Raw genomic sequence first — 15834 nt, forward strand, 5'->3', positions numbered from 1 at the left:
GGCTGGAAAGAAGTCTATATGTTAAACGGAAATGTCTCCGCAGGTTTGAGCAAATATGGGGGAGATGGTTGGATACACCGGGCATGCCGACCCAAATACTACTGCAAACTTGTAGAAATCCCCTTCAGCAGTTTTTTAACGCAATGGCCAGATAGATTATATACTAATGGTGGAGCAGGACTGTAGTACCGTATGTTCCCTCCCTAACCGGGTAGCCACTGGTGGGCATAAGGAGGCTTCTTATATAAATGCAAAGAGGTATGAAATCCCCTTGTAGGGAGTAAAAGATAGATGTACATGACACACAGTGAGAATCACAGAAGTTTTATGTTTGGAAATTTGCTCTGTATGTTCTTCTATTATATGTGTTCTTTCCATATCTGACAGTTCGCAATACCGACACGGGGTGTCAAGCAATCTGTAGGGTATGATATACCCGAGAATATCTTCACATACGTGTGTGTGTGTGTATGGGGGGGGGGGGTTACTTGTTTTCTTTGTTTCAAATTTTGTTTGGTTTGATTAGTAGGAAAATGTAGAAAATGGTGGTTACATTGCAGATGTTGCTCGTTGCTTGTCCCATGCATACAGCGCACTAGATTCTATATGTTACATATTTCACATCGGTCTTTGAACTGATATGCTGTACAAAATTGTGTACCTGATATGTATTGATTATGTGACTGTACTGCAATGAACATGTTAATAAAAAATTATCTGATTTTAAAAAAAGAGATTACTAGATATGACCTACCTACAAGTCATAACCAGTAGAAAAGTAGAAAAAAAGTGGATAACATGGCAATTTAGCAAGGAGTGGCAGAAACTGAAAGATGCTTGTTAACAGGAGGAGGAAACATTTTTGTCTGATAAGATAGATTACAAAGTTTCTTATGGTGATATGTACAGTTTGGCCATGATAAGGCCCCATTCTGCAAAGTTGATCTTTTATTGTAAGTTTTACATGATTCCGTAAGTTTTCCTCTACGCAGTGTGGATCCCTTTGCTAATGTCTATTGGGATTGCATTATGGTCCTTAAAGCGAACCAATCACTAAGATTTTATGGGTAATGCTACTAGCAACTCCTGGAAGACGTGGTAAAACGCTGCCTTACTGTGTGTTCTGTAGAAACTTTAGCTGCTGAAACTAAGGGCCCTATTACACAAGACTATTATTGTGCAATTATCGTTGTGGTGTTCGCATTCAAACCATAATCCTTTTGTGTGAATGAAGGCAATGATCAAAAGACAAATGAGAAATCCCTCAGTGCTTATAACTGGCCTCTTTTCCTGTCAATCACCCCTGCAGAGAACTGTGACTAGTCACAGCACAGATGACTAGTTATTAGAGATGAGTGAACCTCTAGCATGCTCGAGTCCATCCAAACGCGAACTTTCGGCATTTGATTAGCGGTGGCTGCTGAAGTTGGATAAAGCCCTAAGGGCCCTATTCCACCGGACGATTATCGTTCAGATTATCGTTAAATCGTTCGAATCTAAACGATAATCGTTCGGTTGAAATGCAGTTAACGAGTAACGACCGAACGAGAAATCGTTGATCGCTTTATAAGACCTGGACCTATTTTTATCGTTGCTCGTTCGCAAAACGTTCGCAAATCGTTCGCATTGAATAAGACATCGTTCGGTCGTTCGCAATAGATACGAACGCATTAGCGAATAAATAGCGAAGAAGAAACGATCGCAATTACGATCATAAGTAACGATTATCGTTCCATGGAAATGAGTGAACGTTTTCAGGTCTTTCGCAATAGCGGTCGTTTGAGATCGTTAATCGTTAACGATTATGCAAACGATAATCGTCCGGTGGAATAGGGCCCTAAGGCTATGTGGAAAACATGGATATAGTCATTGGCTGTATCCTTGTTTTCCAGACAACCTTATGGCCCTATTCCACGGGTCGTTTTAGAGGAGCAAACGAGCGCTATTAGCGCTCGTTTGCTCCTCGTTCCCCGCTCGCTGCCGCCGCTATTCGACGCGGCTGCAGCGAGCGGGTGAGTGCGGGAGGGGCGGCGGGGAGCTGCGGGGGGGCTGCTCGGGGGATCGCTGATCGTCCGGGCAGCCCATAGGATATAGCAGCGTCTGCTGCCGATGCTCCTATTCAACGGAGCGACGGCAGCAGATCGCTGCTATATCAGTCGCTTGTTTTTCAACATGTTGAAAAACAAGCGACTGCAACGATCAGCCGACATGAACGATGTCGGCTGATCGTTGCACTCTATTCCACGGAACGATTATCGTCCGTAGCGGTCGATATCGTCCGAAAACGAACGATAATCGTTCCGTGGAATAGGGCCATTAGAGCTTTATCCAACTTCAGCAGCCCCCGCTAATCAAATGCCGGTCGTTCGGGTTTGGATGGACTCTAACCCGAACCCGGTTTGCTCATCTCTACTAGTTACTGTCTCGCACACACCGGAATAATAAATTTAGAAGCTAACGTTTCTACAAAACATGTGATAAGGCAGCATTATAGCATGTCTTCCAGGCACTGCTAGTTGCCTCACCTGGAAAATCTGAGCGACTGGTTCACTTTAACTTCTAAGTTTGGCAGAAACCTCCATCGGACATGTAGAATTGGGCAGAATAATCTAAAGCTGACCCTGTTAGTCCCTGTCCCTGTCTTTCCATAGAGGGAACCAAAGCCAAATGTGTCTGGCAGACACTTATCCTCATACTTTATAAATATCAAAATGAATCCTAAGCCAATACAAACGTACATGTGTGGGAATGTGATACACGCTAGTTTGTAAAACCTATTTTTATCATTGTTTTTATATTTTACTATTTTATGTGTTTCAAAATTCCGTGCTGATTTTTTATTTTTTTTGTATTTTTCTAGCAGATGAAACAGGTTTTTGTTGATACAAAGCTCTAAATTCTTGGCATAGACTAAATCCAGCCATAAACTACAACTGTGTCAGCTGAGCCTGTCATTTTTGGCTGGACTAGCCTATCAACCAATGTGTATTGAGGTCTCCTGACTCTTCCCTGACAAATAATGGTTGGAATAGACTGATAAGCCATGGTGGGTTTCAGTTACTTGACAAATCCATTCAACACTACCAATGAGTAGAGATGATCGAACAACGCTGATGTTCAGGTTCGAACTCGAATCATCGGTGTTTGACTCCTGCTGCCTTTCTGTTCCGTGGGAAAAGAGGAGACAGCCCGAGTACTGCTTGGAAAACAGGGATACAGCCTATTACCTAGGCTGTATACCTGTTTTCCACGGCACGGGAAGGCAGCGGGGGTCAAATGCTGATGGTTTGAGTTCGAGCAAACCTGAACATCAGCCCTGTTCGATCATCTCTACCAATGAACATGGTGAGCTTTAAAGTTGAATGATACAACTCTGTTTGCCTATAGCCACCAACAGAGGATGCTATACTGTATACTTTTATACTACCTACCTACTTCAACCTTACAATAGATAAGTATGCAATAAACCTCCTGTAATGTTGGTAGAATAAATATTCTTTGCTCATTTTAAAAAAAGAATAAAATAAGATAACCATCAACAGCTGGAGCCAACATAAACTATGCAATCATTGTAGATAAACACATCGGCATTGGAGGCGGGTAGGGCATTGTTAAGGGCTACTTTTGGGGAGGGGTTGTTCCTTTTAGCACCATTGACTTGTGAAAAAATTAGCAAAGAGGGTCAGCACTTGGAGGGTTTAACAAGGATAGTCACATTGAGTCCTGATCAATGTATGGCCTGGAAGATTATGTTCAAATTATCCTAAGCACCAGAAACAAGGCACTTTATGACTTCATTGGTTGGGGTAAGATTTTACCATTTATTTACGCTTATTGTGATTTATAAGAATTGCCTACAAAATTGCTGTTGGAGGATGGTGACAGTCAATGTTTTTACCCCTTGATTCTGGCTGTTTATCTGTAGTTTATGTATAGGCTGGTTGTTGGTTGTGATCTGATTCTTTTAAAAAAAGAATCAGAAAAAGTTATGTTAAAGGGAATCGGTGACCAAGACAATGCTATCGAATCTATCACCATAATGTTACAGGGCAGAAAGAACTGAGCAGATTAAGATAGATGGATATCTGCTCATTCTGTGATAAGAAGTCCAGTGGGCGGTGTCACTCAGTGGACTGGACTCTTCAGCATGGAAACATCAGAGATTTTAATAAATAAATTACAAGTTATACTGAATCTTTTCACACAAAGATATACATGTATATAAATCTGCTCAGCTTTTTCTCCTCTCTAACATGATGCCAATAGCTTAGGTAGCATTTTCATGGTCATGGGTTCCCTTTTAAGTTTCTTTGGGACCCCTGTGTTGTAAAGTACTGTACTAATAATTGGTAATCCTTGTATTGCTTGAATTGCTGGAATTAAGTCGTTGAAGGTAGCCAGAATTTCATTCTTCTTATAAACCTACCTATATGTGTAGGGGTTTCCTAGTTCTTTATCGGTAAAACGAGGATGTGACCATTATTCAGAAAACAAACTTAAGCGAATGGGTGAACTAAAAATTACATGTTGTACTGTACGTGGAGATTTCCTTTCTCCTACCTTTACATCACATGTAGGAGCGTCCCTACTGTTACCACAGGCTAAAATAAGAAGTACTCATCATTTCAAAACAATGCTATTTCTCTCATTATCATGTTTAGCTCCGTAATCTTGTTTCAATTGCCTTCTCCGCCATTCTGTATAGCTGGCCATACACCTTCAATACCTGACAGCCGATCTCCCAACCAGCCCCCATCCTCCCCATACACAGGAACATTTGGCAGGGCCAAGCAGTCTTTTGTTGTCTATGATGAGGGGAGGGGTAAGTCACAGCATGAACACTCTTGCTGTGGCTTATCTCTTCTGAAACAAAGGGGGTCAATGCAGCGATTTTCCATCATGACATTGACATCATCCGTTGATATCATCTGTGGACGGTTAGGAGAGTCCCATACACCTTAAGCCCCTATTACATGGGGCGATGTTAAGAAGCAAACGAGCACTGTCGGCGCTTGTTTGCTCCTCGTTCCCCACTTGCGGCCGCAGCTACTTCACGTGTCTGCAGCAAGCGGGTGAGTACAGGGGGGATTTCTAGATCATCCAGGCAGACCATAGAGGATAGCGGCGGTCTGCTGCCACCGCTCCTATTCCATGGGGCAACGGCAGCAGATCGTTGATATCCTGGTGGTTTGTCTTTCAACATGTTGTAAGACAAACGACAGCAACGATCAGCCGACATCGTTCATATCGAATGATCGTTGCCTGCTACTACACCAGGCGATTTATCTGCCGTAACGGCCGATATCCGCCAAATACGGACGATAATTTTTTAGTGTAATAGGGCCTTTAGTTTGGCCGCTGTGTAAGATCCATGGGGACCTTTAATCTCGCGCACAAAAAAAAAATCTAAGGAACATAGGTAATTTCTTGTATAAAGGGACCATGTAGAGTCCATGAAATCAGTCTTTATATTAAAGTTTAACAGGAACTAAAAATTCTGTTTACTCCACCCCAACCACAAATCATGTCCACGCAAGTAACCTTTGGGACTTATGGCAGCTGTATCGCTCTACAGATTAGGCCAACAATGTTCTTGCCAAATTTAATTTTTAACATTTTTATTTTTATTTTCCATGCATGGAACAATAGAAAAATCATGGCCAGATGAGGATGTTGGGGGTTGGCACATCTACCAGTAGTGAACAATATGGGCACTGGTATTCTGTATGAATAATGTAGGTCTTTTAAAGATTACTTGAAGATATTCTTATCTCCACTATCACCTCTACCTTCTCTTGACTGACGGCTCGGAGTGGAGGCTAAGCATCATGTCACTCATCATATAAAAACTGTACGTGACCTGTCTTTCACACACATTCCAGCTTCCATGAAGAGGTACTGAAGCAAGTATAAAGTGCCCCAGGTTAAAAATGGCTGACATAATCACCTGCACTGGCACAGAAGCGTCTCCCACTGAACGCCTCTTTGTTTTACTCTTCTTTCAGAGAGCAGCTGCTGTAATAAATGTACATCCTTTAATTAACATCCCTTCTCTATCAATACACGCTTGTGTTCTAAAGAAGTCCCAGACTTCCAAATATTTCTCTCTTCATGAACTACAAGACAGGACATGAAGAGTTTTGTGTACATAGCTACTTTTCCGCCGTTTACAGCCTTATTTTACTATGTTTTGTGTATCTGTTGTGCTTGACTATTTTTATTTAGTCAAAATGTTTAAATATTTTTAAAATCTGTATTATAAGGGGTTCTTAAGGGTTAGAAAAACATGGCTGCTTTCTTCTAGAAACAGCAAAGCTCCTGTCTCCAGTTTGGTTGTGGTTTGCAGCTTTGTTCCATAGAAGTGAATTACACTACACAGAACCTGAGGGCCGAGAGATGGTGCTGTTTTTGCAAGAAAGTAGCTGTGCTTTTTTAAAAAGTATAGAAATGTCTGTACACTTTTCCTAGAGTGGACCACAAGTGTCCCTCTTTGGCACTTGGAGGTATGGTGTATGGGGACCTTTAGAGGCACCAACAACCTTGGCGGGAATGGCTGTTTGTATAATGTGTATGGGGGCCTCCTGACTCTCCCCACCGACTAGCAAGATGGGGATCAGTTTGGTTGAATTTTAGTTGCCTGATCATTCTGTGAAGAGATAAGCAGCAGCCAGAGGAGGCTGGCAGCAGCTTACCCCCCCCCCCCCCCTTCCGTATTTCGAAAACATGTATGCTTCTTGTGGGAGATTTATCAAACATGGTGTAAAGTGAAACTGTCTTAGTTGCCCATAGCAACCAATCAGATTCCACCTTTCATTCCTCACAGACTCTTTGGGAAATGAAAGGTGGAATCTGATTGGTTGCTAGGGGCAACTGTGCCAGTTTCACTTGACACCATGTTTGATAAATCTCCCCCATATATATGTGCATGTGGAAGAGAGAGTTGCTGGCCGAATGAGTGTTCTATTGACAGCTGTCTTTTGTTTGTCTCCATACCAGATATATTGATCATAGCTTTTTTTCTCCAGCGTCAAAGCTAATCCTTTTGTGTCCATCTTACAATAGCCTGGACGTCTGCTCAGCATGTTGCTCTTGTATGTAAATAGTGGTTTATCTTCACAACACAGCAAAAAAAGCTGCACTTGGAACCATCACTTGAATAGTTGAATATCAGAATAGTTGGATAAGAGGTGAACCACACCAGTCTGGCACCTGTCTAGTGTCAGAATATTGTAGGGAAGTATTGATGATTAGCTTAATTAAAGTGATTGTGACTAGGCTGCAGTACCACATCCAACCAGTGGATAGGTATGGGGCTGTTTGTGGACATGTTTTGCTAATCATGGGTTGTCATTTTATTTTACTACAGAAGAAAAGGCTACTTTTTCCATTTTCTTAACCTCCTTTTTTAGTTTACAATGTTACCATATACCTTGTAATAGGACTCAATGTTTATGTGCATTTCTGATAGGGAAATTAGATAGTGAGCCACATTGAAGAGAATGACTGAGCAAAACATGAGCAACAGGAAGTAAACCAAAAACATCTAAGCAGCACATTAAAGGAAGTCTGTCAGCACTTTTTTCCCCTTCAAAACTGCTGACCGCACTAGATAGGTGAGGGCTAGTTTAAACATATCAAGGTGAATAGTCCTGATTCTTAGATAACTGAGACAAACATAAATGGAAACCTCACTCTGCAATTGCAGGTCTTTTTTGGGTGATCCCTTCATCTGCAGTTGCTCCTTTCTTAAACTTTTTTTTTCTTTTTTTTAATAAAAGGATTATCTAGTGAAAATAGTTTTCTTTCAAATCAACTGGTTTCAGAAAGTTATATAGATTTGTAATTTACTTCTATTTAAAAATCTAAAGTCTTCCCATACTTATCAGCTGTTGTATGTCCTGCAGGAAATATTTTCTTATCAGTCTGACACAGTGCTCTCTGCTGACATCTCTGGCTGAGACAGAAACTGTCCAGAGCAGAAGCAAATTCCTATAGAAAACCTCTCCTGCTCTGGACAGTTCCTGTCTCGGACAGAGATTGCAGCACTGTGTCAGACTGAAAAGAAAACACAATTTCCTGCAGGACATACAGCAGCTGATAAGTACTGGAAGACGTGAGATTTTTAAATAAATTAAGTAAATTTGTAAGTAAATTACAAATCTATATAACGTTCTGAAAGTAGCTGATTTGAAAAGAAAAAAGATTTTCGCTGGTGCACCCCTTTTAGGTTTTATATGCCCATTAGGCTACTAGGAATACAGGCAGCATATAAAGCTGATAAATCTACTTTCAAGGGAATGTGTAACCAGAAAATGAACTATCGTTTCAATTGTATTATGGTAAATGTATTTTTAAGAATTTGGGGTGGTTTTTGTTTTCCATTTTACTATCTATATTATATTCTAAAATAATCCCAATCATAACACAGACAGGAGTACAGTGACAGGGGACACTAGTATATAGACAACAGAGGTATAAACAATAGCTATTGCTCACTGATCTCACACCATGTTCTCATTTTACTGGGTTGCTTATGGGCTTAGAGGGATCCCCTTCCTTTAGTAAAAATCATTAAGTGCTTGGTTTCCCTGAGACTTTTCTAGAGGAAAACCTGGGTGCACCATCAACCATGACACTTCCTGGCCCCATGTTCATTTGGTGGCTGTTTGTGATTCCTCCTACTCTGTCCTGTCTGTTGTATTCCTGTTAGGCCAAATCAAAAAGTGTGGGAGCATGTCAGTCGCTCCTCAACCAGGTAGTGTTGATACCCCACAAACCTGGGTATGAGTTTCCATGTATGTCTTATATCGGCTGTGAATTGAGGCTCATAATTTTTTATATTTTAAGCCCTTCTTAATATGAAGTACATCCAGCAATAACTAGAAATGCATCATTTTAGTATCAAAGGTCTGAGTTGCAGTTGTCAGAGTTCCTTCCATAGGTGAAAGCAATAAAATCCTGTGCTTGAAGTGGGAAGATTTTCACAATGGTGGTTGCATGGTTTTCTTTAAAAGAGGGTTCCTTCCCCAAATATATGAATGACCCCAGTGATAATAAACTAGAAGTTATACCTGTATGCAGGTGTTTTTTTTTTTTTTTTTTTTTTTAAATACCTGCAGAGAATTTTGCCCATTTTCCGTACCAGGGACAACTAGAAGTGCAGCCATTTTTTTTTTAATTCTTTTCTCAAAAAACTGATGGTAAACCTGTCGCTTTATTGGTTAAAATGTAGATAGGGTGACAGCTGATCTTCCCTTTAAGAACATCTGCCAACGCTCTTGTGTGGTGATGCCCCGCTGGGAGGCACGACCGGTCACTTGTCAGATGGTGAAGTGTGACTCCACTGCAGTAGTGGTTGGTCGGGGAATAGCTCAGCCAGGTGTTTTAGACTGGTTCTCTGCGTGGGCTGGCATTATCCCTGACTTGTCCTCTCTAAAGGCCCTATTCCACGGAACGATTATCGTTCATAAACTCGCTCCAACGACCGCTCGTTAACGATCACTAAACAATTTTGGTTAGTGAACGATAACACATAACACACGTGGGAACGTGAATGATATATGTAGTGTAACGATTATTTTGCGGTCGTTACATGGTCGTTTAAAACGTTCGCCGGGATGATCATGACCATACAACACACCTACTTATTTTTAAACCTTTTTACGAACGACACAGATTTCTAATTTTACGAACCGATTAGCGTATTATCTTTCAAAGACCAACTATTTTTTTTCGACATGCTGAAAAACAATTTTGAACGACAATATAAAGATTTCGCCTTTGTCGTTCGCTCGTTTACACCTCTTCCACAAAGCGATTTTTGTTAACGAGCGGTCGTTGGAGCAAGTTTATGAACGATAATCGTTCTGTGGAATAGGGCCTTAAGTGTGCGTTCAACACTGCGTAGTGTATAGAAGGGCTGCTTTCAAGAGAGTGCTCTTGCTTCCCATGTGCATCTGTTCACGATCACACCTCAGACTACACCGGACACTGACTAGTTGTGAGTCCTCTAACGGGACCTGGCATAAGCCAGGGCCCAGCTTGACCGCTGTAGGGAGCGTTCTTGTTTGCATCCTTCCTTTACAGAATCCAGAGCAAGACTCCCCAAAGGTGTGGCTACACTTCCTCTCCCCACGTGACAACTTCCTACAGCATATGTAACATGTGCTGTGAGTGGGTGAGAAGAGGGTGCAAGAAAAAGAGAGGTAGAGAAGAGAAAGACTTCTCATAGGTGCACAGATCAGAGACAATAACCCTTTAACTGCTACACCTGTGCAAGACTTAGGCATACAGTAAGTAATACTTCACCGCCACTAATACTTTTGAAGTGCAGGCTTTTGCGAGGGGTGTAAAGACAAGGAACACCTGTGGTGGGACACAACACTTGTTCTCCAGTACATAATATGTGATTACTCTGGAACTACAGTGCATAATGTGATTACTCTGGAACTACAGTGCATAATATGTGATTACTCTGGAACACCTGCAACCTGGTGATCAGCAATCTCTCTGTACATCCCTGAACCAGGATGTATGTTAACAGCCCAGGAAGTATGTGTTTGCAGATTTCTTATAGATGCAGTTATTAAAGATAATTTACTTTGTGTAAAAGGGGTTTCCAGCTTTAAATAAAAATATGCTTATTGTATGTATTAAAAAAAGATTCCCCCTGCCCCTCCAGAGGGACATACCCTAAGTAGGCATTAGAGGGTTGAAGTGCAAATTCTTCTCCCACTCCCCACAAAATGTGTGGCAATTAGAGACTACCGCTTTGTATCTGAAAATACTAGGAGATATATGCTCTCTTCTCCCTAAAGGCTATAGCCTCAGTCTTGCCGGAGCTAGTGCCTTTTTTCTGCTGCCATTTATACACAGTATAACATTATTAAAGGAATGAGAGGAAACACAACTGGAAGGACACTCCTTTATACAGTTTTGGGGTGGTTTATCATATCATTTATGTTGATGACAATCTACAGCCAATGGAGTCTTCTCACAGACAAGGACACCACTGTGTCAGCTCAAGAAAAATCTGTGTTTTAGTGAAGATAAGTGAACAGATCGTATAAAACCAACAAGGAGTCTGGCCGCGCCTCTGTTTATATAATATTCATAGTTCTCACCCATTGTATGTTTGCACTGTGTGCACTTTCCTCAGTTCCAGGCAGACAGCTATGATGGTGTTTATTGTGTAGTTTGACCCGTGAGCTATGCCTCTTTCTTGTCTATTGCAGGTAGCACCATTGTTAAATATTAACAAGTGTTGTGTTCCTTAAATTGAGTAATCGTTTGTTTGTTAACCACATAGCTCAGCCTCCCACCCTTTCCTCCAGGTCACCAGGATTTAAAATTTCCTCATGTCTTGTTTTTGGTCTGAACGGCAGGCAAAGTAACATAAAAAGTATTGTAATGCAGTGTCTATATTCAAAGAAAAAGGAAAAAAAGGCATATACTAATCACCAGCGCTGTCCGGATGAATGTCCACCAAAGCCAAGTAGTAGTAAAGCTCGATGTTTATTGTAAAGCACAAATATTACGTGTTTCAGGAGGTATACTCCCTTCATCAGATAACAGTGCATGTCATACAGGAGTAAGGTACAGGTTTATAAAGGGCAAAAGGGCGCCAACAAATAAGCTCCTCCCCCAAGGGGGAGGGAATACATATTGCTGTAAAATAAAAAAAAATACATTCAGTAAAATAGAAAAACAGTAGTAAAGTATAAAATAGTAAAACATGGCATTATAAATAAATATATTCATGGTTAAGAACTGTACAAATTAATACATTTGATGAAACCTGAGAAATTGAAGTAAATAGTTATGTAGTGCCGCCAGGGCAATGTATGAATAAACATCCAGCTTTACTACTACTACTTGGCTTTGGTGGGCATTCATCTGGAGAGCGCTGGTGATTACTATATGCCTTTTTATCTTTTTCTTTTTCTTGTCTTGTATGGGCTCCTTCAAGGGAGTATCCCGTGTGTGTGTGTGTGTGTGTGTGTGTGTGTGTATATGTATATATGTATATATTATGTGGGGGTATATATATATATATATATATATATATATATATATATATATATATATATATATATATATTATATTATTATACACATACACACACACACATATATACACACACGTGTGTGTATATATGTGTATATGTGTGTGTGTGTATGTGTGTGTATATATATATATATATATATACACACACACACATATACACACACATATATATATATGTGTGTGTGTGTGTGTATATATATATATACACACACACACACACATATATATTATATATATATATATATATATATATATATATATATATAGTGTGTATGTATATATGTGTGTGTATATATATATATAATACACACACACACGTGATACGCACAAAGCCCAAGGGGCACTAGGGTGAGCAGATCCACTGCACCTTTCATTATCCCTATCCTTTAGGGTTTTACACAAAGTGCTGGGCCCTCTTTCTCTCTCCCCCCCCCCCCCCCCCCCCGTTCAATTTAAAAAATAAGAAAAACTGGTTATGGATATAACCCAAACATAATTTTAGTCGAAATTTCTACCACTTTAGCCAAAGTTCCATTATACAATTAAAACGTCCTTCTCTGAACCCGCTGCACAAAGGTATAAAAGAGAGAAACCAAAAAATGCTGTGTGCTTCATATTTTCCTATCTTTTTGTTGGCTTATTAAAGTGTTTTCAAGGAACTGATCCCAGCGGTTGTTCACCTCTCTCTCTCCCCCCCCCCCCCTTTCTCCATGTAGAACACATGATCGCTTGGCTGAGATTTAAAGTGTATAGGGGGATCGGGAGCAACAGCTGGCAGCTATATTAATGTTTGCCTGACAGCTATTGAAGCTTTATGACCATCTAAGGGTACAAACACACACACCGTATACGCTGCGTATTTACTGCTGCGATACGCAGCAGATTAGATCTATATAACTGAACACAGCATCAAATCTGCTGCGTATCTGCTGCATATACGGTGTGTGTGTTTGTACCCTTAAGGAGAAACATCAGCTCCTGAACTTTGTGGCTTTCATCCAACTTTTCTATTTTGAAAGTTTTGTATGATGTAGTACTAAGAAAAAGTAATATGCATAAATCCATAAAAGTGAATGATCCCTACAGTGTTTTCTCAAAAAACACATAATTTGTGAGTTTTATCACAAAAAAAAACTTTTTAAAAGCATTGAATCCATCCACTACAATAAAGTGTTCTCGTTGGAATCCTGCACTGAGCAGGCTCCTCTATCTTGGGCCGAGGCCTCCAGTATGTACTAAGGGCAGGTTGGATGCAGCTTTATATAATTTACTGTTTTCTTCAACAGAAAACTATTTAGGATCTTAGGACGAGATGAGATGCATTGTATTTTGTTTTCTTAGAACGTTCAGAAGTGGGTGATATCCCTCCAAGGTCTCCACTGCAGCCTGTACGTGAAGATGGTCCATTTGGTACTGTTTCAGCAATAAGACACCGCACCCCAGAAGAACTGAGGGAGCTTTGGAAAAAAGCCATTATTCAGCAGATTCTACTTCTCAGGATGGAAAAGGAAAACCAAAAGTTACAAGGTAAATAGGCAAATTGGTGTAAACATGTTATTTATCTGGGGCATTACTGTTGAATCATGTACGTTCCTAATTTTCTATTAGAGATTAAGTTGATGGAAGGAAAAACTGGTTATAAATAGTGGTACTCCTGTTATACACCTGACATCTTGTCCTTACAGGAATGTGAGCCTATCTAATGTGAGACAAATCTAACCTGCTAATAGCCCCCTATAGTGGCGGCGACGCTATATGTCTTACCTTCCTCCTCAGCGCCAGTCCCACGCTGTTAGTTGGGGTAAACTTTGCACTCCGGAGCACCCTTAGGAGCACTGAGTGGAGTTTGCCTCGACTAACAGTGCAGACCAGCGCCGAGGAGTAAGGTAAGACACATAACCTTCCTCCTTAGCGTCCCCAGTGTTATAGGGGGCTATCAGGTCATCTAACCTGCTGATAGTACAACTTTAAATTGTTTCACTCTCCAAGTGTCCCTTATCACTGCCTTACGCACTGAAGTCCAACTATGCATATTTTTTTAATTTAGTGTTGTAATTTGTTGTATTTTCAGAATATTTTGATGTCCTGTAACATTACAGGCAAGACTTTCCTTTTCAGTTTTTTGTAGCCCACCTGTAACAAGAACAGTGAGATGCCACCCACATATCAATGACTCTCATTCTCTTTGACTTATCATGAAGATATACACAGAGGCCACCAATGTTCCCTTCCTTCAGCCGTTAATCTCTTTCTCTTCTGTCAGAGCTTGCTGCCAATCTCTTTGAGGTGTAAAAACGACAGCAATACAATAGTTGGCTGTGAACAATTCCTGGTAGTGCATTAGCTTGGGGCATAGTTTATTCACAGTGGATGTGTCATGTCATGTGCAAACAGTCATCAGTAACTTAAAATAATAATAATAAAAAAAAAAACCTGCTAGCGCAATCATCTATCTGCCCATCCACCACCCATCTAATTACATGTTGAGTCAGGATAACTCAAATGAATAGGAATGGAGGGGCAACTACTGATAGACCCCTTTTTTATCATATTAGGCTTTTCACAAAATATACAATCTTTGCAAAAGACAACCTATGTAAGATATCATTCTTTTATTAATCCGCTTATAGCAACTCTGTACCCACAATCTGACCCCACCCCAAACTGCTTGTATCTTCGGAAAGCTGCTTTAATCCAAGATCTGTCCTGGGGTCCGCTTGGCAGGTGATGCAGCCATTGTCCTAAAAAACTACTTTTAAACTGGCAGCCCCGTGCCCAACGGGCGTGGCCTAGATTGTGTGTGCATTAGGCTGGCACAACCTCTCTGTCCCTCCTCCCCACCCTCCTCATTAGGAATGCTCCAAGCAGATTGTCTCCTATTCATCAGCTGTGTCAGCCCGGCACATAGGCTGGATCATGAATCACCTGTGCAATGTTCAGCATAGAGAAAATGTTTCAGTGGCATTCCTAATGATGAAGAGGGTGGGGAGGAGGGACGGAGGGGTGGTGCAAAGTTAGGGCACAGATACTCCCTTTGGGCACGGGGCTGCAAGTTTAAAAGTTGTTTTTTAGGACAACACCTGCTAAACTGACCCCAGGACAGATCTTGGATTAAAAGCAGCTATCCAAAGGTACAAGTGGTTTGGGGGGGGGGGGGGGGGGGTCAGATGGTGGGTACAGAGTCGCTTTAAACCATTGCATTTTAGGGGTATAGAAATTCAAGTTATCTTTTACTGTATAAGATATAACCATGTTACTATATAGAGCTATTAACTTCCCTTCTCATTCATGTGCCTGAATGTAACCTTAGATTGGTACAGCCCCTTAATTTCCCAATACTTTTTCCTAGATATGGTAAAAGTGCCACAGCCCTTCAGACAGCTTATTAGTGGGGGTACCAAGAGAAAGATACACATTAACTTATTATTATAATAATAATTATTATAATAATATCTGGTAGTGACTTTTTAATGGTTTTAAAGTAGAGGCAGTGTATAGTAGGACTTCTTACCTTGAATCAGGAGATATCATTTTTATTTAAATCTGTTTCTGCAGGTACCGAGATACAAGCTTTATAATTTTATGCAAATTTTGAGGTAAAGCCTATAAGGTGTTCTTCTGGGCTGTAGAAGCCTAGTTATATTCAGCCTGTTACTCTTAAGATTGGGCATTTACTTGTGTGCATAAAGACGTTAGGAGAGAATATTGCTTGGTGCATATTGCTGGGCTTTTGCATCCCAGAGGAACACCCCCATTGGCTTCATTTCC

The 15834-nt window shown here is 40.7% G+C and overlaps 1 protein-coding gene across 5 annotated transcripts in view; it reads left to right on the forward strand.

The window, feature by feature from the left end:
• The window catches only part of TBC1D1 (TBC1 domain family member 1), a 135068-nt gene that overhangs the window by 94547 nt on the left and 24687 nt on the right, over nucleotides 1-15834 (forward strand). For all 5 annotated transcript variants that reach the window (XR_011363930.1, XM_069977508.1, XM_069977504.1 and 2 more), the window contains one exon: nucleotides 13408-13593. Coding sequence is in view for 4 of the 5 variants with exons in the window: in XM_069977508.1 (XP_069833609.1) it covers nucleotides 13408-13593 (186 nt within the window). In the remaining variant the exon portion in view is untranslated. The remainder of the gene's footprint in view (nucleotides 1-13407; nucleotides 13594-15834) is intronic.

Source organism: Dendropsophus ebraccatus, chromosome 7 (genome assembly GCF_027789765.1).
Source record: "Dendropsophus ebraccatus isolate aDenEbr1 chromosome 7, aDenEbr1.pat, whole genome shotgun sequence".
NCBI classification, from domain to species: domain Eukaryota; kingdom Metazoa; phylum Chordata; class Amphibia; order Anura; family Hylidae; genus Dendropsophus; species Dendropsophus ebraccatus.